This window comes from Acomys minous (assembly GCF_964271855.1).
Source record: "Acomys minous genome assembly, chromosome: 15".
NCBI lineage: Eukaryota > Metazoa > Chordata > Mammalia > Rodentia > Muridae > Acomys > Acomys minous.
The window spans coordinates 23,852,816-23,875,271 of NC_140497.1; the positions used below are offsets into that span (position 1 = coordinate 23,852,816).

Consider the following 22,456-nt stretch of genomic DNA (forward strand, 5'->3'; position numbering starts at 1 on the left):
AGAAATTTAGACCCAACAAGACAGGAAAGACACTTCAAACAGGTCGAATGCAGATAGCCAAGTCACTCTGAATGTAATATGTATAGAACTCATTATTCTCATGATTGTCACGTGGTTCTCCCTGCTGTATGTAGTTTGTTTTATACATGTATAATAAAATAAAAGTATTAAAAAATAAAATAAAAATAAAAAAAGAAAGAAAGATGGCTTATGATTTAAACATAGGAAAAATAGCTCAATTGGTAAGAGCGCCTCTGTATATGCAGGGCTGGCTAGCTACTTGATGAAAGTCCTAAAGATTAGGTGGCCAAAAAGAGTATCAACTGTGAGGTTTTGTTGTGCTGCCAGGCTGTGAACGGTGAAAAGATAAACTGCTAATCAAGAACCCAAACTGAGTCCACTCTGTGCTCAGCAGATGAAAAATATACAAGAAAGGAACTGAGCGTCATGATAAAGGCACAGGGATAAGATTCGTGGCTAATTCATCACGGATGTGACACTTTTTAGAGGACATCAGGGAAATACAAAGACATAATCAGATGGTTAAAGATAAACATTAAAGGCAAATCTAAGGAGTACGTTTAACCGTAAAGCAGGCAGTGGAGGAAAGGTCTCTCCGGTGTTGGTCAGCTCTCATTAAACATTTATCACCCACATAGCTATTTTTCTACGTTGACTAAAATGATGCTGGGGTTCTCAGATGGGGCAGATTTTAAAGAGAATTTTGTTGTTGAGGAAAGTACCTGATATGGTTTCTACAAAGATTAAATAAACTACTCCTGTTACTGTTCTTTTCTTCCAGGAGTTTGATTCTATTCCCTTGAAAATCCACTCATTATCTTTAATCATCTGATTATGTCTTTGTATTTCCCTGATGCCTTCTAAAAAGTGTCATAACCGTGATGAATTAGCCACTAATCTTATCCCCGTGCCTTAACAATAATTCCCAGCTCCTTCCTGTATAATTTTCATCTGGTGAGCAGAGAATGCGCTTTGTTTGAGCTGTAAAGATTAGCTATTCTCACCCTTCACAGCCTGGCAAACATGACAAACCTTCATATTTTAGACTCTTCTAGGCCGTGTAGTTTCTGGGACCTTGACCAGTAGCTAGAGCTCTGTGTTTGTTTTTTCTTTTAATCTGTCAAAAAGGAAAGTAAAGTGACATTTTTGAGGTCCTGATTTACTGTTCTTTGTCTTCTTAACCCAGTAACTTAGAGGAACACATCTGTTGTAATTAATTCTTGGGCTCAAAAGCAAAATAAAGCTAATACACAGAAGGCAGGTAATCATATCCTTTGCTGTTTCACTCCGTGATGGATGGGTGTGTTTCACTCGGGCTGGGTGCAGTTTGTCCACCCAGTAAGGCTGGAGAGAGAACTAGGAGCAGAGGATTGATTGAAGAACTTAGCTGTTTTCTCACCTTTCTCAGAAGCCTCGATGACTCCTAGGTCTGTGGAACTTGATCTGTTTTTACCAAAGGTTATAAACTCCAAAGGGAGAGAAACAAAGGGACTCCTAATCCTTGGGGGCCCCTTAACCCTAGTCATTCCCCTGATGAAAAGCAGCTGGACTCAAAGTACAGTTTCCCATAGTCTAGAGCCTTGGGACAGATTTAAGCATGTAAATTACTTTTAACTTTACTCTCATTTGACTTGTATAATTAGTTGCTTAGCCCTGAAGGACAGCCTGCCCCGAAAGTTCTAAGGGAAATCCCTCCATACGATATGAAACATTAAAACAAAGTTGAAATTTTTTTAATCACATGGACATGACTGAAGATAAGTCCATGGACTTATTGTTACTAGTCTGTTGATTCAGTATAAAGACTTTATTTCCCATGTGTCCTTTACATACATAACCGTACATGTATGGCATGAGTAAACAGCTGTTAAGATGTGTAGCTTTGTTTGTTAAGCGCTGTTCCTCACAGTTCTTTCCCATATCTTTTTTTTTTTAAGATTTATTTATTTATTTATTTTACATAGGAGTGCTTTATCTACATGTGTGCCTGCATGCCAGAAGAAGGCATCAGATCCCAGTAAAGATGGTTGTAAGCCACCGTATGGTTGCTGGAAATTGAGCTCAGGACCTCTGTAAGGACAGCCAGCGCTCTTCCCCGCAGAGCTATCTCTCCAGCCCTCTTTTGCAGTTCCTATCTCTCCTTTCTTCCAAATTGGGAACAAAGTAGTTGCTTGATAAGTAGTGAAATGAATAGAATGCCTGTTCCCTGTCCTCGTCTCTTGTTTTCTTTCTCCTCTAGTAGCACTACAGCTAAAAGTGAAGTTTTGTTTCCTGATACCAACACTGGCTAAAATATATTACTGAAGAGATGGGAGGTGGTTAGGGTTAGGGTGTCTTGATGCTTTTTGCAGAATTTTCTTAGATCTAAAAGTTGGGTCGACATCACCTGGAGAACACGGATTGTTGGGTCCATCCTGTAAGTTCGGGTGATGTGTGTAGATGTACACTACAGATAGGTTCCACGTGATGCTGCTGTCGCCACCCATGAATCACTGAGAACAGCTGCCTTTCCTAGGCTAACCCTGCCACAGACGGTTCCCTGATACAGGAGGTGTCATTAATGTGCTTGTTAGGTCCCAAGGCTTGCTTGTCTCTTTCCTGTCCAGGAGTTTGCCATTCCAGTTTCACAAGTTTATATGACCTTTAGTGGCTAGTTCTTGCCTGTATTTACTGTACAGTTCTGGAAGTGGCTTATAGTGTACAAATTATCTAACGTGTAGAGTGTTGTTTGTGAATCTTCATCCTCATTATATTTTTCGGGAAAACAGGACATGGTATAGCATGGGCTAGATCCTACTTTGTGTTATCATTGTATGTATCTGGAAAAATCTTTCATCCTTGGTGGCAAATTTTTAGATCTCTTTGAAGCCCACTTCCTCACTTGTGAACATAGAGATAGAGCACTATCTCACTGGTGACAGGAAGACACTTTTCTTTGCGGGAGGAACTCTCCAGGCCCAAGTTGGAAATGAAGACTGTAAACGGTTGTGGAGAGAGCATGCCATCAACAGATAGTTATGTATCACCTACAGTTAATACTCAGAGTTGCTATAAATCCCAAATTATTTGGCATTTTGCTACTAATTTTTATTTTTCTTTCTCTTTTCCTTTTTGGCACTGTCTTGTGCAATCTCGGCTGTCCTCAAGCCTGGCATGTAGCCAGGGTCAGCTTTGAATTCCTGATCATCCTGGTCCCACCTCCCCAGAACTGGGGACAGATCTGTGACACCATGCCTGCCTTGGCAGTTTGCTTTCATACGCCAATCTCTTTCTTATTGCTAGAGTATTCCATGACTACATTTACCCAATTGCTTCTTCATATTTTCACTTTCAGATCTCTTAGACACTTGATTAAAATCTTTAAGTAAAACATAGGCAAAATAGTAAATCAGAGTCTAAAATGCATAGCAGCAATGTTTCCCTTTCGAAAATTGATTTACAGTGTGTGTTTTAAGTATCCTTCAGTGCTCCTGAGTGGTTTAAGTTGGAGAGAAGAGAAACTCCGGAGTTTTCAGTAAGGCTTAAACTTTGTCAGATATTTCATTAATAAAAATGGATTTCCTTGAAGAATGTATAGCATTTTAATAAATAGTCGCTACACATTTTACCATATAGTTGGTAGTGTTTATTATCCTGACATCAAAATATAAATCACAATTGAGCACAGGGTTTATTGTAATAGATCTTTAACAATAGAAACTAACTAATTACAGCTGTTTAATGTTTTCACAGTACATTCGGCCCAAAGTAAGGTTTAAATACCCTTGGATGATAGTCAAGGGCTGGATTGGCATGGTGTAGTACCTTAGAATCCAGATTAAAGCAGCAGGCTTTGACCTGAAAATGCACTTGTCAGTTGAGTAGCCTAAATCAGGTTCTTTAAGCTTTCTTGGCCTGGTTTTGTCTTTTTGATAATGAGAATGTAAAATGAGGCATTAATATACAAAGAGCATACACCATGTGTAATAACTATTTACCATGAATTTGGCACAAAAGTAACAGTGCTTAATGTTCAGTGCGTTTGTTTTATGTAAAAACACTAAAGCATGCACATCTGTCATAATGTAAATTTATTTCATTAGAAGTTGTATAAATTAGGAGCCGACAGTGGACTCTGACCAGCAGATAAGACTGTATGAAGGGAAGAGAAACAAAAAAAATGAGAAAGATGTAATGAAAGAAGAAAAGGAATGGAGCGGCTTGAGAAAGAGATACATAGTGGCAGTATTTTGAACATAAAAATATTTGAACACAATAATGAGTAACAGAGGCAGAAATCAGAAGAGAAAAGAAAAGACGTGGTCTGTAAAGAGATTCTGGGGGAGCTTTTTACCACCGTTTTCTCCATTCTGTCTTTTTCTCTTTTAAATAGATGCTCCTTCATTATTTCTTGTGTGTGGACTGTGTCCTGATCATGATTCCTTGATACTAGATACCATCGAAGGGTGGTAAGTACTTCAAATAAAGACTTTGCCGCTGTTTCCTACACTTCTGTAGTGACTTAAAAAAGCTTCTTTAGGTGATTGGTTCTAACCTATAAGGAGCTTTTCACTAGAGGAAGATACATGAAGAATGTATTTTATCACATACTACGGTACTTTGAAAGTGTGTAAATATCTGTTCTGATGGTAGGTATTTATTGAGTACTATCTTAGTCCATTTAAGCTGCTGTACATCAACTGTGTAAGCCATAACCAACAGAGATTTTTTTTTCTCAGCCATGCATGGTGATGTATATTTGTAACTATATTACTCAAGAGGTGGAAGCAGGAGGCTCTTGAGTTCCAGGCCAGTGTTAGTTACATAAAGAAACTCTCATACACACACACACACACCATTAATTATAAAGTAAGAACTGCTGAGAAAATAACACTGAGAACTTCCTCTCTGGTCTCTATTGATACGTCCACCTATTGAATGCAGCCACAGCTTTAAACAGCTTTCTGGGAAAGTCGTGATAAGGGTGCTGATTTTAAGCAGATGGTGTGTGCTCTTTATGTTTTTTAAACATAAATAAAACAAGTAAGAACAGAACAGGATCATTCTCTCAGGAGTTAATGCTGACTTTTTTTTTTCACTTTATATGTCATTGTGGTTTTGGTGCATATGGTGTGGATGTTTGGACATGTGTGCCACAGCACGTATGTGGAAATCCGAGCAGAACTTGGTGGAATGTGTTTTCTACCTTTATGTGGGTCCTATGGACCAAACTGAAATTTCTAGGCTTGCATGGCCAGCCCATGATTCAGTGAGCTGTCTCTCCAGCCCAATGTTGATTTTCCTTTTTAATCCTTTGTTTTTAGAAGAGAGCTAAGTCAGATTCTGGAATTACTATGTTCTTCCTATAAGCCTTTGTCTCTGGGTGACAGTAATGCCTCCCAGAGAAGTAAAACTTAGCAGAAAGTTTATTTCTCCAAGGACATGATCTTCATGTGGTACTTTTCTAAAAGATCTTGAAGTATTAGTGGCAAAGTAGAGAAGACTCTATGATAGTCTGATAGATTCTGATAGCTATTTAAGTAAACTTTGGGTTGGGTTGGTTTTTTGAGACAGGGTTTTTCTGTGTAGCCTTGGCTGTCCTGGGAACTCACAAAAATCTACCTGCCTCTGCCTCCCTGAGTGCTGGGATTACAGGCATGCACCACTGTGCCTGGCTTATTTAAGTAATATGTTAAAACATAATAAGTTTAAGCTTTATGGTCACAATTGTTGTGCATTTAGTCATTGAAGAAAACCTGTATCTAAGTCACGCATGGCCAGATCTCAAGTTGTAAGGCTAGAAAGAGAATGAAGGATAGACTCTCTTAAGCTGCTGCAAAATAATTGAACTTCATTTAAATGTTCACAAATGTTGACTCGTAAACCCTAGAATAACCTTCACATTTACAGTAACATTTATATCACATTGTGAGATGGCATGTAATCCTGAAAACATATATATACATTGACTCTGATGTTCAAAGATCGGACAGAGGTAAGCAACGGAGAGATGTTGCTGATAGCACTGTAAGGATGTCCTCTGGACTCTTTAGGAAAGCTTGGTTTCAGACAGTCCTTGACACACTACACTTAACCTCCTTCCATCCTCCCATCCCTGCTTGAACAGATGTTTGATAGTCAGTTATGCAGTTTTATGTTATCCTGAAGCAGTATGTTTTTCACACATGTATTTTGGTATGAACCTTTTCTCCTTTATCTTACAGACCATAATCCTTTTGAGTGTGAGCCTGATGGCTAAAGGTCAGTGCCACCTGCCCATAGGAGATCTTCTAGAAACCTCTTCCTCAGCTCTAATGCATCTGGGCTGCTTTAACAGAGTACCACAAATGGGATGACTCTAAAAGAACAAGGATTTGCTGTTCCCAGCTGGGAGGTTAGAGAAGTCTGCTCAAGCTGCTGGCAGAAACAGTGTGATAGGGGCACTTCCTCTTTCACAGTGTCCTTGTGGTGAGAGGAATTTTTGAGCTGCCCGATGTAGCTACTAGGAACTGAACACTGCTATTAGTATGCTAGTATGTGCTTTTAAATACTTGACCGTTTCTCCAGCCCCTGTAATTTAAAAAGTTTTTAAACTCAGTAATCTAGCAGATTAGAACCCACTGAAGAACCAGTGAACTAGATTTTAGATATGAGTGAGGGGCTTAGAAAGTTGAAGTGTAAAGTTAAATATTTGAGCATAAGTACTTAGAAATGGTTTATTAAGGAAACACAAAAACACCACAACAACCAGGATAAAAGTTGCTGAGATCTTTTAATTATATTTGCTTATTTTGTGTGCATATGTGTGTGGGTGTGTGTCTGTGCAATTATATAAGACTGAGACCTCCAGAGAGATCTCTAGTCTATACCCAGAGTCCCCAGAGAGAAATAGAGTCCGATGTCAATGCAGTACACACAGGAATTTTATTGAGTCATTGCGCATCGAGGTCTGACAAGCTCTTTCAAGCTGCAGACCTCAAAAAGCATTTTGCAAAAGCAGAATTTAGCAGCGTAGCTAGGAGGAGTAAGTACATTCCAGGGGTAGGGGTAGTGGAATATTCTTAGATACAGCTGGACCCTCAGCATAGGCTGGCTGGCCTTGAGTCAAGCTAGACCTTCAGCATAGGCTGGCTGGCCTTGAGTCAAGCTGGACCCTACAAGGGGGCCAAGTAGCTACAGAACACACATAGTGATTTGATATTGATACCTTGGTTCAATATCAGTATTGCTTCCTGGACCCTCCAATTGTACATCCCAGAGTGTGCATATGAATTCCAGAGGATAACATGCACATGGGTTCCAGAGTAGGATGCACAGGAAACAGTGCTCTCCATCCACCATTTGGGTCCTGGGATTGAACTCAGGTTCTCAGGCACAGGAGCAAATACCCACATGCTGAGCCATCTCACCAGCCTGTCTTAAGATTTGAAAAATGCTGAGCCTTTCAAGACGTCCCATCAAACACTTTGCCTAGAACATCACAGTAAATATGTGCAATTTCAGAGATAATATTTTTAAACCATGAGAGCAAAAACATCCACATATAATCATACATTTCCCCGTCCTCAACTCCTCCCAGTTTCCCCCCACCTCCCCTCCCACCCAACTCCACATATTCTTTCTTTTTCTCTCTTTTAATTTCTGCAATTGTGTTTTGAAAACATGTCTGCCTTTCCTTTCCTCCATCCACCCCTTCGCATACACCCCTCCCTGCTTGCCTTCAAGTCCATGGCCTCTTTTTTTGCATCATTTGTTATTGCATGCATGCATGCATGTATATGTACATATTTATTTATAAATATAGCCTGATGAGTTCATATATTACTTGTATATACGTTTTCAGGGCTGACTGTTTGACATTAGGTTGTCTTATTGATGAGTCCCTCTCTCTGGAGGATCTCCTCTCCTGCTTCCAGCTCTACTCAGTTGCCTGTAGTTCTCTGTGTAGGGTTGAGACCTTTCCATTTGAGTGGCCATGTTGGTGAGACTTTATTGGTGTATAAGTCAGACGTTGCTAGGAGACACAACTTCACAGCAAGTCCCTGAATCTCTGGTTCTTGAAATCTTTCTGCGCCTCTTCTTCAGTGTTCCCTGAGCCTTGTGAGAGTGTTGTAGATGCATTGGGACTGGACTCCACAGTGCTGCTTATTGATTGGTGGTGGTTTTCTGTGTGTCCCACATGTTACAAAGAGAAGTTTCCTTTGATGAGGGGTGAAGACTACACTTGTCTGGGTGTAAGGACATGTACCACCATGCCCAGCTGGAGAGCTAGGTCTTGAGGTCAGTCTGTTTCCAGCCTCCTGAGGAATTGCCACACTGATTTCCATGGGACCTGTACAAGTGTGCACTCCTACTTGCAACCTTCTTTTCCTCGCACCCTTGCCAGCTTGCACTGCCATTTGTTTTTACTGATCTTGGCCATTCTAACTGGTTTAAAATGAAATGTCAAAGTAGTTATAATTTGCATTTCCCTGACGACTAAGGATGTTGGATATTTGTTTCTCAGCCATTTGTGTTTCACCTTTTGAGAATTCTCTGCTTAGTTCTGTCCCTTTTTTGATTATTTGTTTTCCTGATGCTCAGAGTGGGTTCTTTTGTTTTGTTTTTGTATATTTTAGATACTACCCTTCTATAGCAGTGATTCTCGGTCTTCTTGATGTTGTGACCCTTTAGTGTAGTTAGTTCTTCATCTTGTGGTCCCAACCATAAAACTATTTTTGTTGCTACTTCATAACTGTAATTTTGCTACCACCATGAATTGTAATATAAATATCTGATATTTCCAATGGTCTTAGGTGACCCCAGTGAAAGGGTTGCTAGACCCCCAAAGGGGTCACAACCCACAGGTTGAAAACCACTCCTCTGTAGACTGCGTAACTTATAAAAATGTTCCCCTGTTCTGTAGGCTACTGCTTTGTCCAGATGACAGCATCCTTTGCAGTGCAGAAGCTTCTCAGTCTCATGAGGCCATGTTTATTAATTGTTGATCTTAGTGCACGTGCTATTGGTATTCTGTTCAGAAAGTGATGTGTCCCTGCCTGCAGGACAAAGCGAACCAGGTTCACCTGAAAGAGGAGTGGGAATTGAAAGTGGGGTACAGAGACGCAAGAAATACTGAGTCAAGTCTGGAAATTTCTGATCAAGACTCTCTTTAATGCAGATGTGTAAAACTTTATATAACAAGGTCAACAAGATCTATTTTAATCCCTCTCTCCCTAGCCCCCAGGCAAGAATACAATGGCCTGAATCGCTCCCTGCAAGAACTTACTAGTTCTCTGAGTAACTCCCTGTAAGAACTTCCTTGATCCTCTGGGTGGTTCCCAGTTGGGACTTCCCTACTTCTTCCAAAGGTAGACAGTCTAAGGATAGCCTAGAACACAAGACCTCCTCTGGCGAAGGTCAACAACTCAAAGGTCACAGCGTGCGGCCTAAGCACGGGATTTCTGACATGGCAGAGTTTGGCCCAGCTTCCCACAAGAAAGTCTTTTTTGTGTGCCATAAGCAAGGCTACTCCCCACTTTGTCTTCTGTCAGACATATTCAGGGTATCTGGGCCTGTGTTGAAGTCCTTGATCTACTTGGAGCTGAGTTTTGTGCAATGTAAAAAATATAGATCTATTTTGGATTCTTCTACATGCAAGCATCCAGTTTAAGCAGAATGATTTGTAGAAGATGTTTCTTTTTTTTTTCCTTTGTCAAAAAAACTCCATAGGTGTGTGGAGTATGTCTGGTAAGGTGGCCATTTTTACTATTATAAGCATACCGATCCATGAGCATGAGAGGTCTTTCTTTCTTATGATCCCGCCTTCAATATTTTCAAAGTTTTTATAATACAAGTCTTTCGCTTGCTTGATTATAGTTACCCCAAGATATTTTATATTATGTGAGGCTATTTTGAACGGTGTTGTTTTTCTGATTTCCTTCTCAGTCCATTTGTCATTTGTATGTAAGAGGTTTTGTGAGTTTATGTTCTATCCAGCTACTTTGCTGAAAGTGAAATATTTAGGGTTAATTATGTATTTTATATCATCTGCATATAAAGGCATTTTAACTTCTTTCTTTCCAGCTTGTATCCCCTTGATTTCCTTCAGTTGTCTTATTATGGCTTTAGCTAAGACATCAAGTACTGTGTTGAATAGGTATGGAGAGAGTGGACAGCCTTGTCTTGTTCCTGATTTTAGTAGAGTTGCTTTAGTTTTTATCAGTGTAAATTGACGGTGCCTATTGGCCTGCTGTATATTGTCTTCATTGTGTTTAGTATGTGCTTTGTATCCCAGTTCTCTCCAAGGCTTTTCATGAAGGGGTATCCGGTTTTTGTCAAAGGCTTTTCTGCATCTAATGAGATGGTGCCGTTTTTTGTCTTTCAGTCTATTTACATAGTGAATTTCATTTATCAATTCACATATGTTGCACCTCCCTGCATCTCTGGGATGAAGCCTACTTGATCATTATAGATGGTGTTTTTTATGTGTTCTTGGGTTCAGTTTTCAAGCATTTTATTGAGAATTTTTGAATCTGTGTTCATAAGGAAAATTAACCTGTAATTGTCTTTCTTTGTTCAGTCTTTATGTGGTTTGGGTATCAGGAAAATTGTGGTAGCCTCATAGCATAAATTGGGCAATGTCCCTTCTGCTTCTATTTTGTGGACTATTTTGAGTATTGACATTAACTCTTCTTTGAAAGTATCATAGAATTCCACGCTAAAACCATCTGGCTCTGGGCTTTTTTTACTTAAGAGACTTTTAGTGACTATTTCTATTTCACTAGGGGATTTATAGATCTGTTAAAATTCTTGTCTGATCGTGATTTAACTTCCATAAGTGGTATATATTGAAAATTATCCATTTCTTTTAAGTTTTCCAATTTGGCAGAATGCACGTTTCTAAAATATATCCTTATTCTCTGGATGTCTTCAGTGTCCGTTACGTCCCTCCTTTCATTTCTAGTTTTGTTTTTTTGGATATTTACTCCATGTGTTTTTAACTTAGATAAGGGTTTGTGGTAGTGGTGCTGTGTGTCTGTGTGTCTGTGTGTCTGTGTGCGTGCACATGCAGGACTGTAGAAGTCAAGAGGACAAGTTTCAGGCATTGGTTCTCTCCTTCCATTATTGGATCCATCACCTTGGAGATCAAATTCATGTCATCAGGCTTAACAGCAAGATATTTTACCTGCTGAGCCATCTTGCCTTTTCAAAATGTAGCTTTTAAATATGTCACATATAGTAATATAAAAATCATGATATCTCAGAATGAATACCTTAAAAATAAGAGTTTATTGAAAGATACTGGCATAAATAAGGGGGGAAATATGCTATCTTCACTGATGGGGAGACATATAATAGTATTGTTTCTACCAAAATTAATCATTAGAGTCAATGAAATTCCAAATAACACCTAAGCAAGTGGTGATGGTGGTACGTGTCTGGAGTCTTGGTACCCAGAGGGATGAGACAGAGAATCATGAGTATGAAAACAGCATGGTTTATATATTTAGACCTTACCTCAGAAAGGAATAAAACAAGGCAAAATTTCTCATTATATACATTTTGAAATGTATAAGAATTTTTAACATACAAAGATGTTTTTATGTCATTTTTGTTCTGACCAAACTTTTGTCAAGATGTACTATAATACAGGTTGGAGGAAAGATGCAGAAGCATACCTGTGAAATAAAAGACAGCCCGAATTCATCCATAAAGTAAAGCGGCCTTATGTCAGAGATGACATCATATTTAGGAACAAAAATGTCATTAAAATTAATGCTAACACAGTTCAATATTCACATGGAAGAAAATTAGCCTCTACTTATCTTAAATAAAATAGAAATTTTAGACAATTTTAACCAAATAGCTTGCCATAATTTTTTAGGAAAAATGGGTTTATCTTCATGAACATGAGGAAAATCATTTCTTCACGTTGATCAAAAGCACCCAATGTAAAAGAAAATGCAATTTTGACTATAAAACATTCCTGTTCAAAAAAGGAAAAGAGCTGGTTTTTAAAATTGGAAATTATTTGCAATGTGTTGACAGACATAGAAAGCCTTCTGCAGATACATTGATCAAAGGTGATTTTAAAATCTTGAGTGAGCTTTTCACAGATTCACAACTACAAATGACCAAAAGGTATATTCAGGTGATCAGTTGTATTAACTGAAAACTAGCAGTGTATTAATTAGATTTCCACTGCTGTGTTTAACAGCATGACCAAAACCAATTTGTGGAGAAATTGGTTTATTTTATCTTACAGTTTTTAATTCATCACTGAGGAAAGGCAAGGCAAGTGCGCAGAGTAGGAACCTGGAGATGGGGTCTGAAGCCGAGACCATGGAGGAACACTGCTAACTGGCTTGCTCTCATGGCTTGCTCAGTTTGCTCTCTGATGTGCCCCAAGACCACCTGCCCACGTACGGCACCGTCCACCGTGGGCGGACGCTCCCACATCAGTCATCAGTCAAGACAGTGCCCCCATAGACTTGTTCAAAGGCCACTAAGATAGAGGCAGTTCCTACACTGGGATGCCTTCATCAGCTTGTGTCAAGCTGATAACAAAATAAAACAAAAAAGCCATCATAAGCCATAACAAGAAATTTGCTTGCTACTTTCCAGGTTGAAAAAAAAAATAGTCTGCTACTAGAGCTGATGATTAGTCTATATAGAACAACTAGTACGTGCTGATGGTGCTGCGCTTTTCATTGGTGTTTTCAGCTCATAGTGTGAAGAGAGATACAATCCATAATGCTGGGAAAGGCATGGTGATGGCAGCAGGAAGAGGCAGCTGTGAACGGTGCATCCGCGTTCAGCAAGCAGACAAATGATGGTTCTCAACTAGCCTCCTCCTCCTTTCTTTCTTTCTTTCTTTCTTTCTTTCTTTCTTTCTTTTTGTCTAGCCTGAGCCTCCAGATCATGGGGTGGTGCCACCCATATTTATCTTCCTTCCTTAATTTAAACCACTTCAGAAACACTTTAACAGACACCCAGAGGTCTGTCTTTTAGGAGATTCCAAACCCAGTCACGGCAACGGAGAAGTTAACCAGTGTGCTTGTGCCTAACAAGCGTGTGTAATAAGAGTTTGAGAGGGCTGGAGAGATGGCTCAGAGGTTAAGAGCACTGGCTGCTCTTCTAAAGGTCCTGAGTTCAATTCCCAGCAACCACATGGTGGCTCACAGCCATCTATAATGTGATCTGATGCCCCCTTCTGGCCTGCAGGTGTACATGAGACAGAGCACTGTATACATAATAGTAAGTAAGTCTTTTTTTAAAAAGAGGGGGTTGAGAATGAGAACCCACAATGTTTTCTGAGAGGAAGATGCCATAAGTATAAGTATAATAGTATACATATAACAAAGTAGTTTTCTCTAGGCTGAAGCTATCAATAAACAAAATATTAAGTATCGTATCATATGACAAATAATTTCTGTATAGATGCTTTACAAATCATTAGAAGACTCATTTCTGTGTTTAAAAAATAGTAGTGGAAGAAAAAGTAGGATTATTCACATAAAAATAAAACTAAACCACCCTCCCAGATAATGAAAGCCAAATTAAAACCAAAATGTTTTGTACGGTATGATATGACTTGACTTATAATACTGGGGACCAAGCCAAAAGCATTATACACATTAGTCGGTCTTTTTACCACTTCATCCCCCATTCTCATGGTGTTTGGGGAGTTTTTTCCTAATCAAGTTTTCTGAGGTTACACTTGGTGAAATATGTTTAAGCAATCTTAAAAATACCTTCTCGAGCCAAGCACAGTGGCGCACACCTGTAATGCCAGCATTGGGGAGGCAGAGACAGGTGGATCTCTGTAACTTCGAGGCTAGCCTGGTGTATAAAGTGAGTCCAGGACAGCTATAAAGCTACACAGAGAAACTGTCTCAAACCAAAAAATAACTTCTAATTTTTACTTTCAATAAAAATTAAAGCAATTGAGCCTGGTGTGGTGGCAAATGCCTTTAATCCCAGCACTCTGGAGGCAGAGGCAGGTGAATATCTGAGTTTGAGGCTAGCCTGCTCTACTAAGACAGAAAGAGTCCAAGACAAACAAGGCTACATAGGTGAAATCATGTCTCAAAAACCAAATAATAATAATAATAATAATAATAATAATAATAATAATAATAATAATAATGTGATTATAAAGACCATTTTTAGAAAGATGAGTTACTACAAAGCTAAGAAATCAATACCTAAAAAGTCGCTATAAAGTCAGAATTATGAGGTCATAGGCATCTGGAGATGGCTATATTATTTCAAAAACATATTGGTCATATTATCAAATATAAGGATTATCAAAATATCAAATATAGCCAGATACATTCTTATGAACACAAGAGACTGATGTGGAAGTTGAGGACCTTGCAAATTGCTCTTCATAGACGTGCAAGTCAAAAAGCAGACTGAAGGTACGGAGACGAGAGCCAGGCTATGGCAAGCATGACCCTGGTACCTTTGTTTTGTACAGGATCAAGTTTGTGCTTGAGTAAGTACTGCTGAGAGGAAAATAGAGAATCAAAATGAGTGAAGAGTTTGGAGTTCAGTAGAAAGATAAATGAGACAGTGGGGTGCAGGAGATAGGTTTCCATTTCCATAATGGAAAGCATGAAGTCTAGTCTTAGCTGTAGCCCTTTGATGCTTAAATTGCTTTAATCTGTAGTGTGGTAGCCATGTCCTTCTACAAAGAGCTAAGTGCCCAGCAGTTTCAGTGAGCCATAAGGTTCTGCTCCACTTAGCTTTTTTTTTTTTTCTTTTTAAAGATTGTTAGGTTTTTAATGTGGGTTTTGTATGGTAGCTAAGTGTGCCATGTATATGCAGTGCCAAAGGCAGGCATCAGATGCCCCAGAGCTGGAGCGTAAATAGCTGGGAGCTGCTGGGTGAGCGCAGGAACTGAGCCTTCTGCAACAGCAGGAAGCACCCTGTCCCAGCTTCTCTCCAGCCCCCCCACTCCCATGTTCTTGTTCCCACGGCTGGTGAGTCTTCCTGAAGGAGCTCCAGGACTCCTGGGGGACAGACGATTGTCCCAGTGATATTCCGTAGTGATCAGCTGAAATACTTTGTGGGAATCGGTTGGGAGTGGTGTTTTGTGTTTGTTTAAAGCAATTGCTCAGCTAAAACTAGTAGTCTTAAGAGCTTGTGTCCTTGATTTGTAAGGATAGTCTTACAAAAGTCCAGTTAAACTGAGGAGCCCAACAAACAGTGGCTCAGTACCAGTTCCCTCAAGTTATCCTCTGACCTCTACACAGGCACGTGGAACATATGACATACACCCTTACCCACCCTGGTACACACACACATACACACACACACACATACAAATAAATGAAAAAATAGACCTTGAGGTGTTTGAATTTATAGACTAACTATTCAACTTTAAAAAGGTTTATTTCTTTGCCATCTGTCTATGTAAATATATAAACATTCATTATACATACAAGATAGTGTGCTATAAAGGAAAGATAATGTGGTGCCCAAGGCCCCGATCACTGGCTAATTGAAGAACTAGAGATAAAACTCGATTTGACTTCTATTTGTCTTTACAGCACTGTACTTCTCAATAGACTGGAGGTGGTCAGTACAAAGCAATCAGGTCTACATCTACAGCTAGTATTGTGCAGCTCCTGTGTGCCAGGTCCTGTAACCATGTAGCAGATAACTGTTACAGAGCAGTTGGGCTCTTCTCCAACATTCTTTGTGCTAGAGCTAGAATTCTAGTCCATTGTTACATTTTGCCTTTCTCACTAACATTCTACTTAATCTGTTCATCATTTGGGTTGGAGCTTTCTCTCAGGAACTGAGTCGGTGTCCCTGAAGTTCCCAAGACTAGGGCACCCAGTCTCACTTTTCTCAATTACTTTTTAAAAGTTCTTCATATATTTTATTTCTTGGGCTCTGTGAGCAACTCTAGTATACTGTTAAGAAGTTGTAAAGGAAAGTATCCTTATTTTATTCTTGATGTTAAAAAGATACTTTTTACATTTGCAATTTCCTATAGATTTTCAGTAGACTACATATATATAAAGTCAGGTTATGGATGTTTCTATACCTGTCTGTTAAGCTTTATAAAATATAAATACATTTTAAGTTTACTTGTTTCTTTCTGCATCTCTTGAAATAGCCACTTTGTATAATAAAGTGGACGTGTTTCTTATTGTTAAATCACTCTTGCTTTTTGGAGGTAAATTTGTTTGTTTTTTGAAACAGTGTTTCTCTGTGTAGCCTTGGTTGTTCTAGACTCCCTCTGTAGACCAGGCTGACCTCGAACTCACAGTTATCTACCTGCCTCTGCCTCCCGAGTGCTGGGATTAAAGGTGTGTGCCACCATGCCCAGCTTTGGAGATAAATTTAGTCTATGATTTATTAATAGTATCTTTAAGAACCTATTTTTACTACTTAGTTATTAATAGAGGATTGTCAGTTCTTTTTATTTTTTAACTCAATTTTAATGTTATTTTCCCAAGAATTTATCTTATCCTTAAGTGTATTGGTTCAAAGTTGTTCATAATAGATACATATTTAAAACCTGTATGAATAGATGTTTCAGTTGTTGAGCAACTTGTTTGGTTTGTTTGTTCTTTGGTTGTATATTTGTTGTTTATTACTTGTTACTGATGTTTTTAGAATTTCTTTCTTTTTCTACTCCCTGCTCTTCACTAGGATGGTCCTAGTACTCCAGAGGACGCCTCAGCACAAACCCTTAGATTCAACTTTTTTACTTTAAGCATATAAAAGTAAACAATGTGTGTATAAATATATGTAATAGTTATAGGACTACTGTGTATGTCCTATAATATATGTTATACATTTTATACATGAGTACAAAATTAATAGTATAAATGTAATGGTTATGAGCCTATGAGTATAAAATAGTTGTTAATAATGTGACTGCTTTATTTGGATGGAAGTAAAAACTGATACTATTTATACAAGTAATTGGTAATTGAAAAGAACTTATAACTTAGCCAGTGGATAATTCTGAACCCCATTTCTTCTCAAGTAATATCTTCTGTAAGCTTTAAAATCAGCTTTTTGTAATAATTGTCATAAACACCAAGAAACAAAACAAGCTAATTTCAGACATCTTCATTAGTAAATTCTAATGAAAAAAAACTAGAGGAACATTTTTAAAGAAAATACACATCTGTGGAGTGATCGTTTCTCTGAGTGCATAATTTTAACTATAACTGCAGTATTGAGCACTTGGTTTTTCAAGTACATTATCAGCCAGCTGTTCCATACCTCACTGGCTGTCAGTAATAAACCGTGACTAATTGAGAGGTTTTTATACGTTTCTCTAAATTACTTTTTCTCCTCATTACTAAGCTGCCAGGTGGATATGGCGTATTTTATTGCCACTGGAAATTTTAAATTATTGCTTGAGACAGGGTCTCATTATGTAGTCCTGGCTGTCGTGAAATTCACTATAAAAACCAGATTGGCCTTGAACTCAGAGATCTGCCTCCCGCTTAGGTACTCTTAGGAGTAACTAGCTCACCTGTCGGCCACTGTGAACAGACAAAGGAAGGTCTCATTCTCTTGCTGATTCCCTCCATTTACCTAGGGTTAGAACAGTGAAAGATCTACAGAGGCCACAGGAAGGACAGAGACTGAGAGGTCCTCTGTAAACCTCTTACACATTCTTTTTTTTTTCCTCCTTTATTAATTTATTCTTGTTACATCTCAATGGTTATCCCCTCTTACACATTCTTATCCTGTGTGACTCATCTACAGAATTTTAGCAACTCGTAATTTGCACTGTGATTTAGTGTCGGAACTAAGCAGTTGGCCTCAAAGCAGCTTGTGAACCATATTATGAAATGGTATAAAATGGCTGCTCACAAAATTTTTCTTTGTATGGAAGCTCCATAGTTTCCTTTCATAACTAATTGAGAGATAAAGAACCAATGTTTGAGGGGCTGGAGAGATGACTCAACAGTTAAAAACACATGCTACTCTTCTAGAGGTCCCTGGTCCCGTTCTTAGTTCCAGGGTATCCACTGTCTCGTTCTGACCTCAGTGGGCCCTGCATACATGCAGTACACATACATACATTCGGGCAAACTACCATATACATAAAATAATAAAGTCTAAAATTTTTGAAAGAAAACTTAAAAAAAAAAACAAGCAGTGTTTAAGGAGTATGGCAGGCTGGAAGGAGGAGAGTGAGAACAGGAAGGTGGGATTTCTTCATTACCACAGTGCAGTGTGAGGCCTGAGCTGCAGACTGTCTTGTACAGCAATAGCCAATTGACCAAATGACCAATGACCAATGGCCAAGTACACGATGGACATCAGTAAGTGATGTACGACTTTCATAAGTTTCTCCTAAAGTCAGACAAAATACAAGTGAAGTAAGATAGTATATAGAGAAATTAACTTTTATAGAATATAATATTTAGCAAGAGTTTTACCATGTTTTTAAAAATTGTTGGTGGAAAATTTTAAGCTTTTCACGAATTATAAGACAGTAGTCTGTTAGAAGCCTTAAAATGTTATAATATATAAATAATGTATTTCAAATTTATTCATTTTCTGTTTTGGGTGGGGGAATATGGCAAACTGCAGTTGAAACCTGTTGGCGTGTGGGTAAGAATGTATTGGTGCCCAGTTTTCTGTGAGGAATTTCAGATTACTCCCGTACTGTGCAGCCGTACTTCCACATAGGTAGAAGCACGTTTATTGATCATAACTTAATAACTCGGGTTGGATTTTAGGACCCCATCAAAATGGAAATGAAAGATAATGATAACTTCAAGTCATGGAAAATGAGCCCAGACAATGAGTCTTCATGGACTGCTGACCCAGAAGCCAGTTCTGGGAAGAAATTCACCATTCCAAAGATCAGGAAGACAACTGAAAAAGGTAACATTTCTAAAATAGGATGAGAATTCTTATAAAAATTCTGTTTCTCTGGTTCATTTTTGTTCATTCTGACCCTATATCAAGCTAGGTCAAGTCAAATCTTTGGTTCTTCAAATACACATGTGCCTCTCACAATAGAGTAGATACAGTTCCTAGTCTTGCCAGTGTTTACACTAATACCCTGGATTTTACATGTAAAACAAAAGTAAGACAGGTTCCAAAGGTAGAAAAAAGAAAGACCTACTAAGGAAATGAGCCTAGGGCATAGTTAACAATATGTTTTCTGGATTTTGTGTTTGCTCCAACCAGACTGATACCTATCACCTAGAAATACCAGTTGGCACAGGCTTCTCTTGCAAGAAATAAGATGAAAGTCATCTCTTCTTTGCCATGAGACTGAAAGTGAGGCAGTTTAGAGAGATGGGAGATACTAGATATACCATGACTATGAAATCCCAGGAATTTGGGTGAGGGTGTGACCACTACACCTTTGCCCATAAATGTTAAGTAGAGGAAAGAGAGCAGGTACCTCTTCCCACCAAATGTGGTGTCAAAAGAATCCAAGTAGGAAGCCTAGACTACAACAAGGTCAGCGTTCTCTTGCACTTTCACCTCTGCCATCCTCTGCCCTACAGCATCAGTAGATCCCAGACTCCCAAGCCGTTGCCTTTGGGGCAGTGAGTTGCCCCTTCTTACAAGGTGCAGAGCTTGGTCTTGACCACAAGCAGGCATTTACCCCTACCACGGACCAGGGGAGACTGAGTAGATGTGCCTTAGGTACTTTTCCTGCTTGCAGGAGCAGCAGGACTCAGCCCCCAGAGTATTGGTGTAAGCCCTAAAGAGAACAAGCACTTCGTGCCTGTCTTGTGGGAGTAACTGTTCACTTTGACTACCAGTAATTTCCCAAGCAGCATGACTTTAGTAAAGGCGTGCTAAGATGCAAGGCTAGATAGCATCTCGAGTCCCATAATAGAACCCAATGCCTAAGACATAATACATGTCTCTATTTTACCACCATTCAGGAAAACCTCAACTTGAGTAAGAAAAGTTGCTCTATATATAAATAGTCAGTACTACAGCGATACCCATGTTGGAATTATTTGAAAATACTTTTTCTTCACATAATATATTTTGAGCATATCTTTCCTTCTACTGAGTCCTCTCAGGCCCCCATCACCTCCCTATCCACCCAATTTCATGTTCTTTCTCTCCTTCAACAAGAAGAGGGAGAGGAGGAGGAGAGAAAGACAAGAAAATGAAAAGACAAAAAGCACTAAACCAGAACAAAAACGCTGACTAAAACAACATGGGGGTAATTTTGTGTTGGTCAGCCCTTCCTGGGCATGAGGTCTGTCCTGCAGTGTGGTTGACACAGCCAGTTCACTCAGTTGAAGAAAACTTATTTTTATCTCTCCTAGAAGGTACCTTTTTAAAGCAGCCATCATAAATATGTTTCAGTAAGCAATTACACTCTTGAAACAAACTAAATAATAGAAAATCACTTCAAAGAAATGGAGTAATAAAGAGCCAAATAGAAAGCCATGAAGTTCTTGACAAGTTCAAAGTTCAAAATCACTCTCTACATGGTAATTGAAATAAAAACTCAAGCAGAACCTTATAAAACTGCAAGGAGAAATAGATAAAACCTCTATCATATTTAAAAATTCAACACCCCTTCATCAGAAATGGACTCACGCAGAGGATGGACAGTGAGTAAACTTGCAGTGGAACTCAGCGTCCGTCATCCGTCTTTAACACTTGTCTATACTCTCTTCCAGCGATAGCCTAGAGCACATGCTTCTTACGCTCACATAAGATCCAAGAAACATATCACATCTGTGCCTGCTCTTAGTTCAGAATGCAGTTTAAAAGTTGAAATAGCCCAAGGATAGATGGAATACATTAAAACATTTGAAGACTTAATAAACACTTCTTAAGTAATGTAACTCAAAGAGAACATAGCAAGGAATTTTAAAGTACCTTAAACTAAATGGAAATGAAAACACAAGATTGAGGGATGCAGTAAAAAAACAGTGCTCAGAAGAAAACGCATGGCATTCAGTGCATGTATTAGAAGAGAAAGATGAAAGATCAACGACTTAGGGTTGCGCCTTAAGAAACCAGAGAGTGGATACAGATCAACAGTCAGAATTAAACTGAAATAAGAATTATTAGGTAAAGCAAAACAAAATCAGGTTTTTTGAAAAGATAATACTAATAAGCCTCTAGCCAGGGTAACTAAAAAAAAAAAACCATCACAATAGATCTCATGGACATTATCATATTATGTAATGTTACTAACTCTGCCCACAAATTTATATCATAAATGAATTTCTTAAATATATAGTAAGCCAAGGTTCATACAAAGAAATAGGCAAAGCCAGTGAGATGGCTTGGTGGATAAAAGCACTTGCTACACAGTTTGACAGTTTAATTTGGCCCTCAGAATCCAGTGGAAGAGAAAGAACCAACTACTGAAAGTTGTCTTCTAAAACATATACAGACATGCCTGTACTCAGATAGGAACATCATATACACAAAGTAAAAGGAAGTAGGCCATCTGAATAAATACATATTAAAGAAATCAATTAATAATTATTCATCTACACTGGAAGCACCAGGCCCAAAATGGGTTCACTGGTGAATATTCCTGTACATTTAGGGAAATTTTTAGATCACTTCTCAGTAATCGCTTTAAGATAATGGAATCAAGCCAGGAGCATGCCTTTACTATGAGCACCAATGGGAAACTGCAGAAGCAGGCTGATCTCTGAATTCAAAGTCAGCCTGGTCTACGTCATGCCCCAGGCCAGCCAGGGCTACATAGTAAGACTCTGTCTCAAAAAATAACAGCAAAAAGTAGAATCTGGAGTCTGGCTCCAGACCAGTAGCCCACAGACCCACTTTAAACACCAGCTACATTTCTTGGCTAAATAGAGCTACCACCTCTCTTTATAGCAAAGGGAGACAGACCAGCACAGGGAGCTGCAACTGGCCATGTGGAGAGCCAAGCTCCAACAGAGACACCTGCATCACAGCTCCTGCGTCTGTGTTGCTGAAGAGTGGGCAGAATGGTGGTAAAGCCCAGAGTACCAGGAAGTCTCCTGTGAAACAGGACCTCCAGGAAATGGCTTTATAAAGAGACTGGGAAATGGCAACATCAAAGGACATGTTAACACGGAAAGAGGAAATATTTTAGGGGTCCCATACCTCCACAAAGAACTACAAGGATCTCGTGCAGCTGGGAGGAGAATTTTAGGCACGAGCCTCTTTCCAGGTTGTCAATTAAAACCTGAAGCCATATATACACAACAAAAATGGACTCAGCATGTTTGATTAATATACATTTGTGTATATACATAACATACATGTATATATGTAACTAATAAAAAGATGTTATCAACTTAGTGTACAGGGCATGAGAGGAGCTGAAGAGGAATGGGAGGGGAGAAGTGATGTAATTCTGCTTAGTTAAAAACATAGTTAAAAGAAGAGGAGGAGGAGGAGGAGGAGGGAAATACATCCTAAGTCCGAGTCCAAGTCCATCATCACCCAGATACCAAAACAGGGTACAAATATAACTGACCTGGGCTTTGTT

At 38.9% G+C, this 22,456-nt stretch overlaps 1 protein-coding gene across 8 annotated transcripts in view; it reads left to right on the plus strand.

Annotated features, from left to right (window-relative positions):
• The window catches only part of TEX15 (testis expressed 15, meiosis and synapsis associated), a 71,669-nt gene that overhangs the window by 6,362 nt on the left and 42,851 nt on the right, over positions 1-22,456 (plus strand). For 6 of the 8 annotated variants that reach the window (XM_084760355.1, XM_084760359.1, XM_084760361.1 and 3 more), the window contains exons 2-3: positions 4,394-4,469; positions 18,711-18,858. In XM_084760355.1, the coding sequence (XP_084616481.1) occupies positions 18,723-18,858 (136 nt within the window). In that variant the 5' untranslated portion in view covers positions 4,394-4,469; positions 18,711-18,722. Of the gene's footprint in view, positions 1-4,393; positions 4,470-15,762; positions 15,932-18,708; positions 18,859-22,456 lie in introns of those variants that run through there. The other 2 variants (XM_084760357.1, XM_084760358.1) reach the window with 2 other exon arrangements.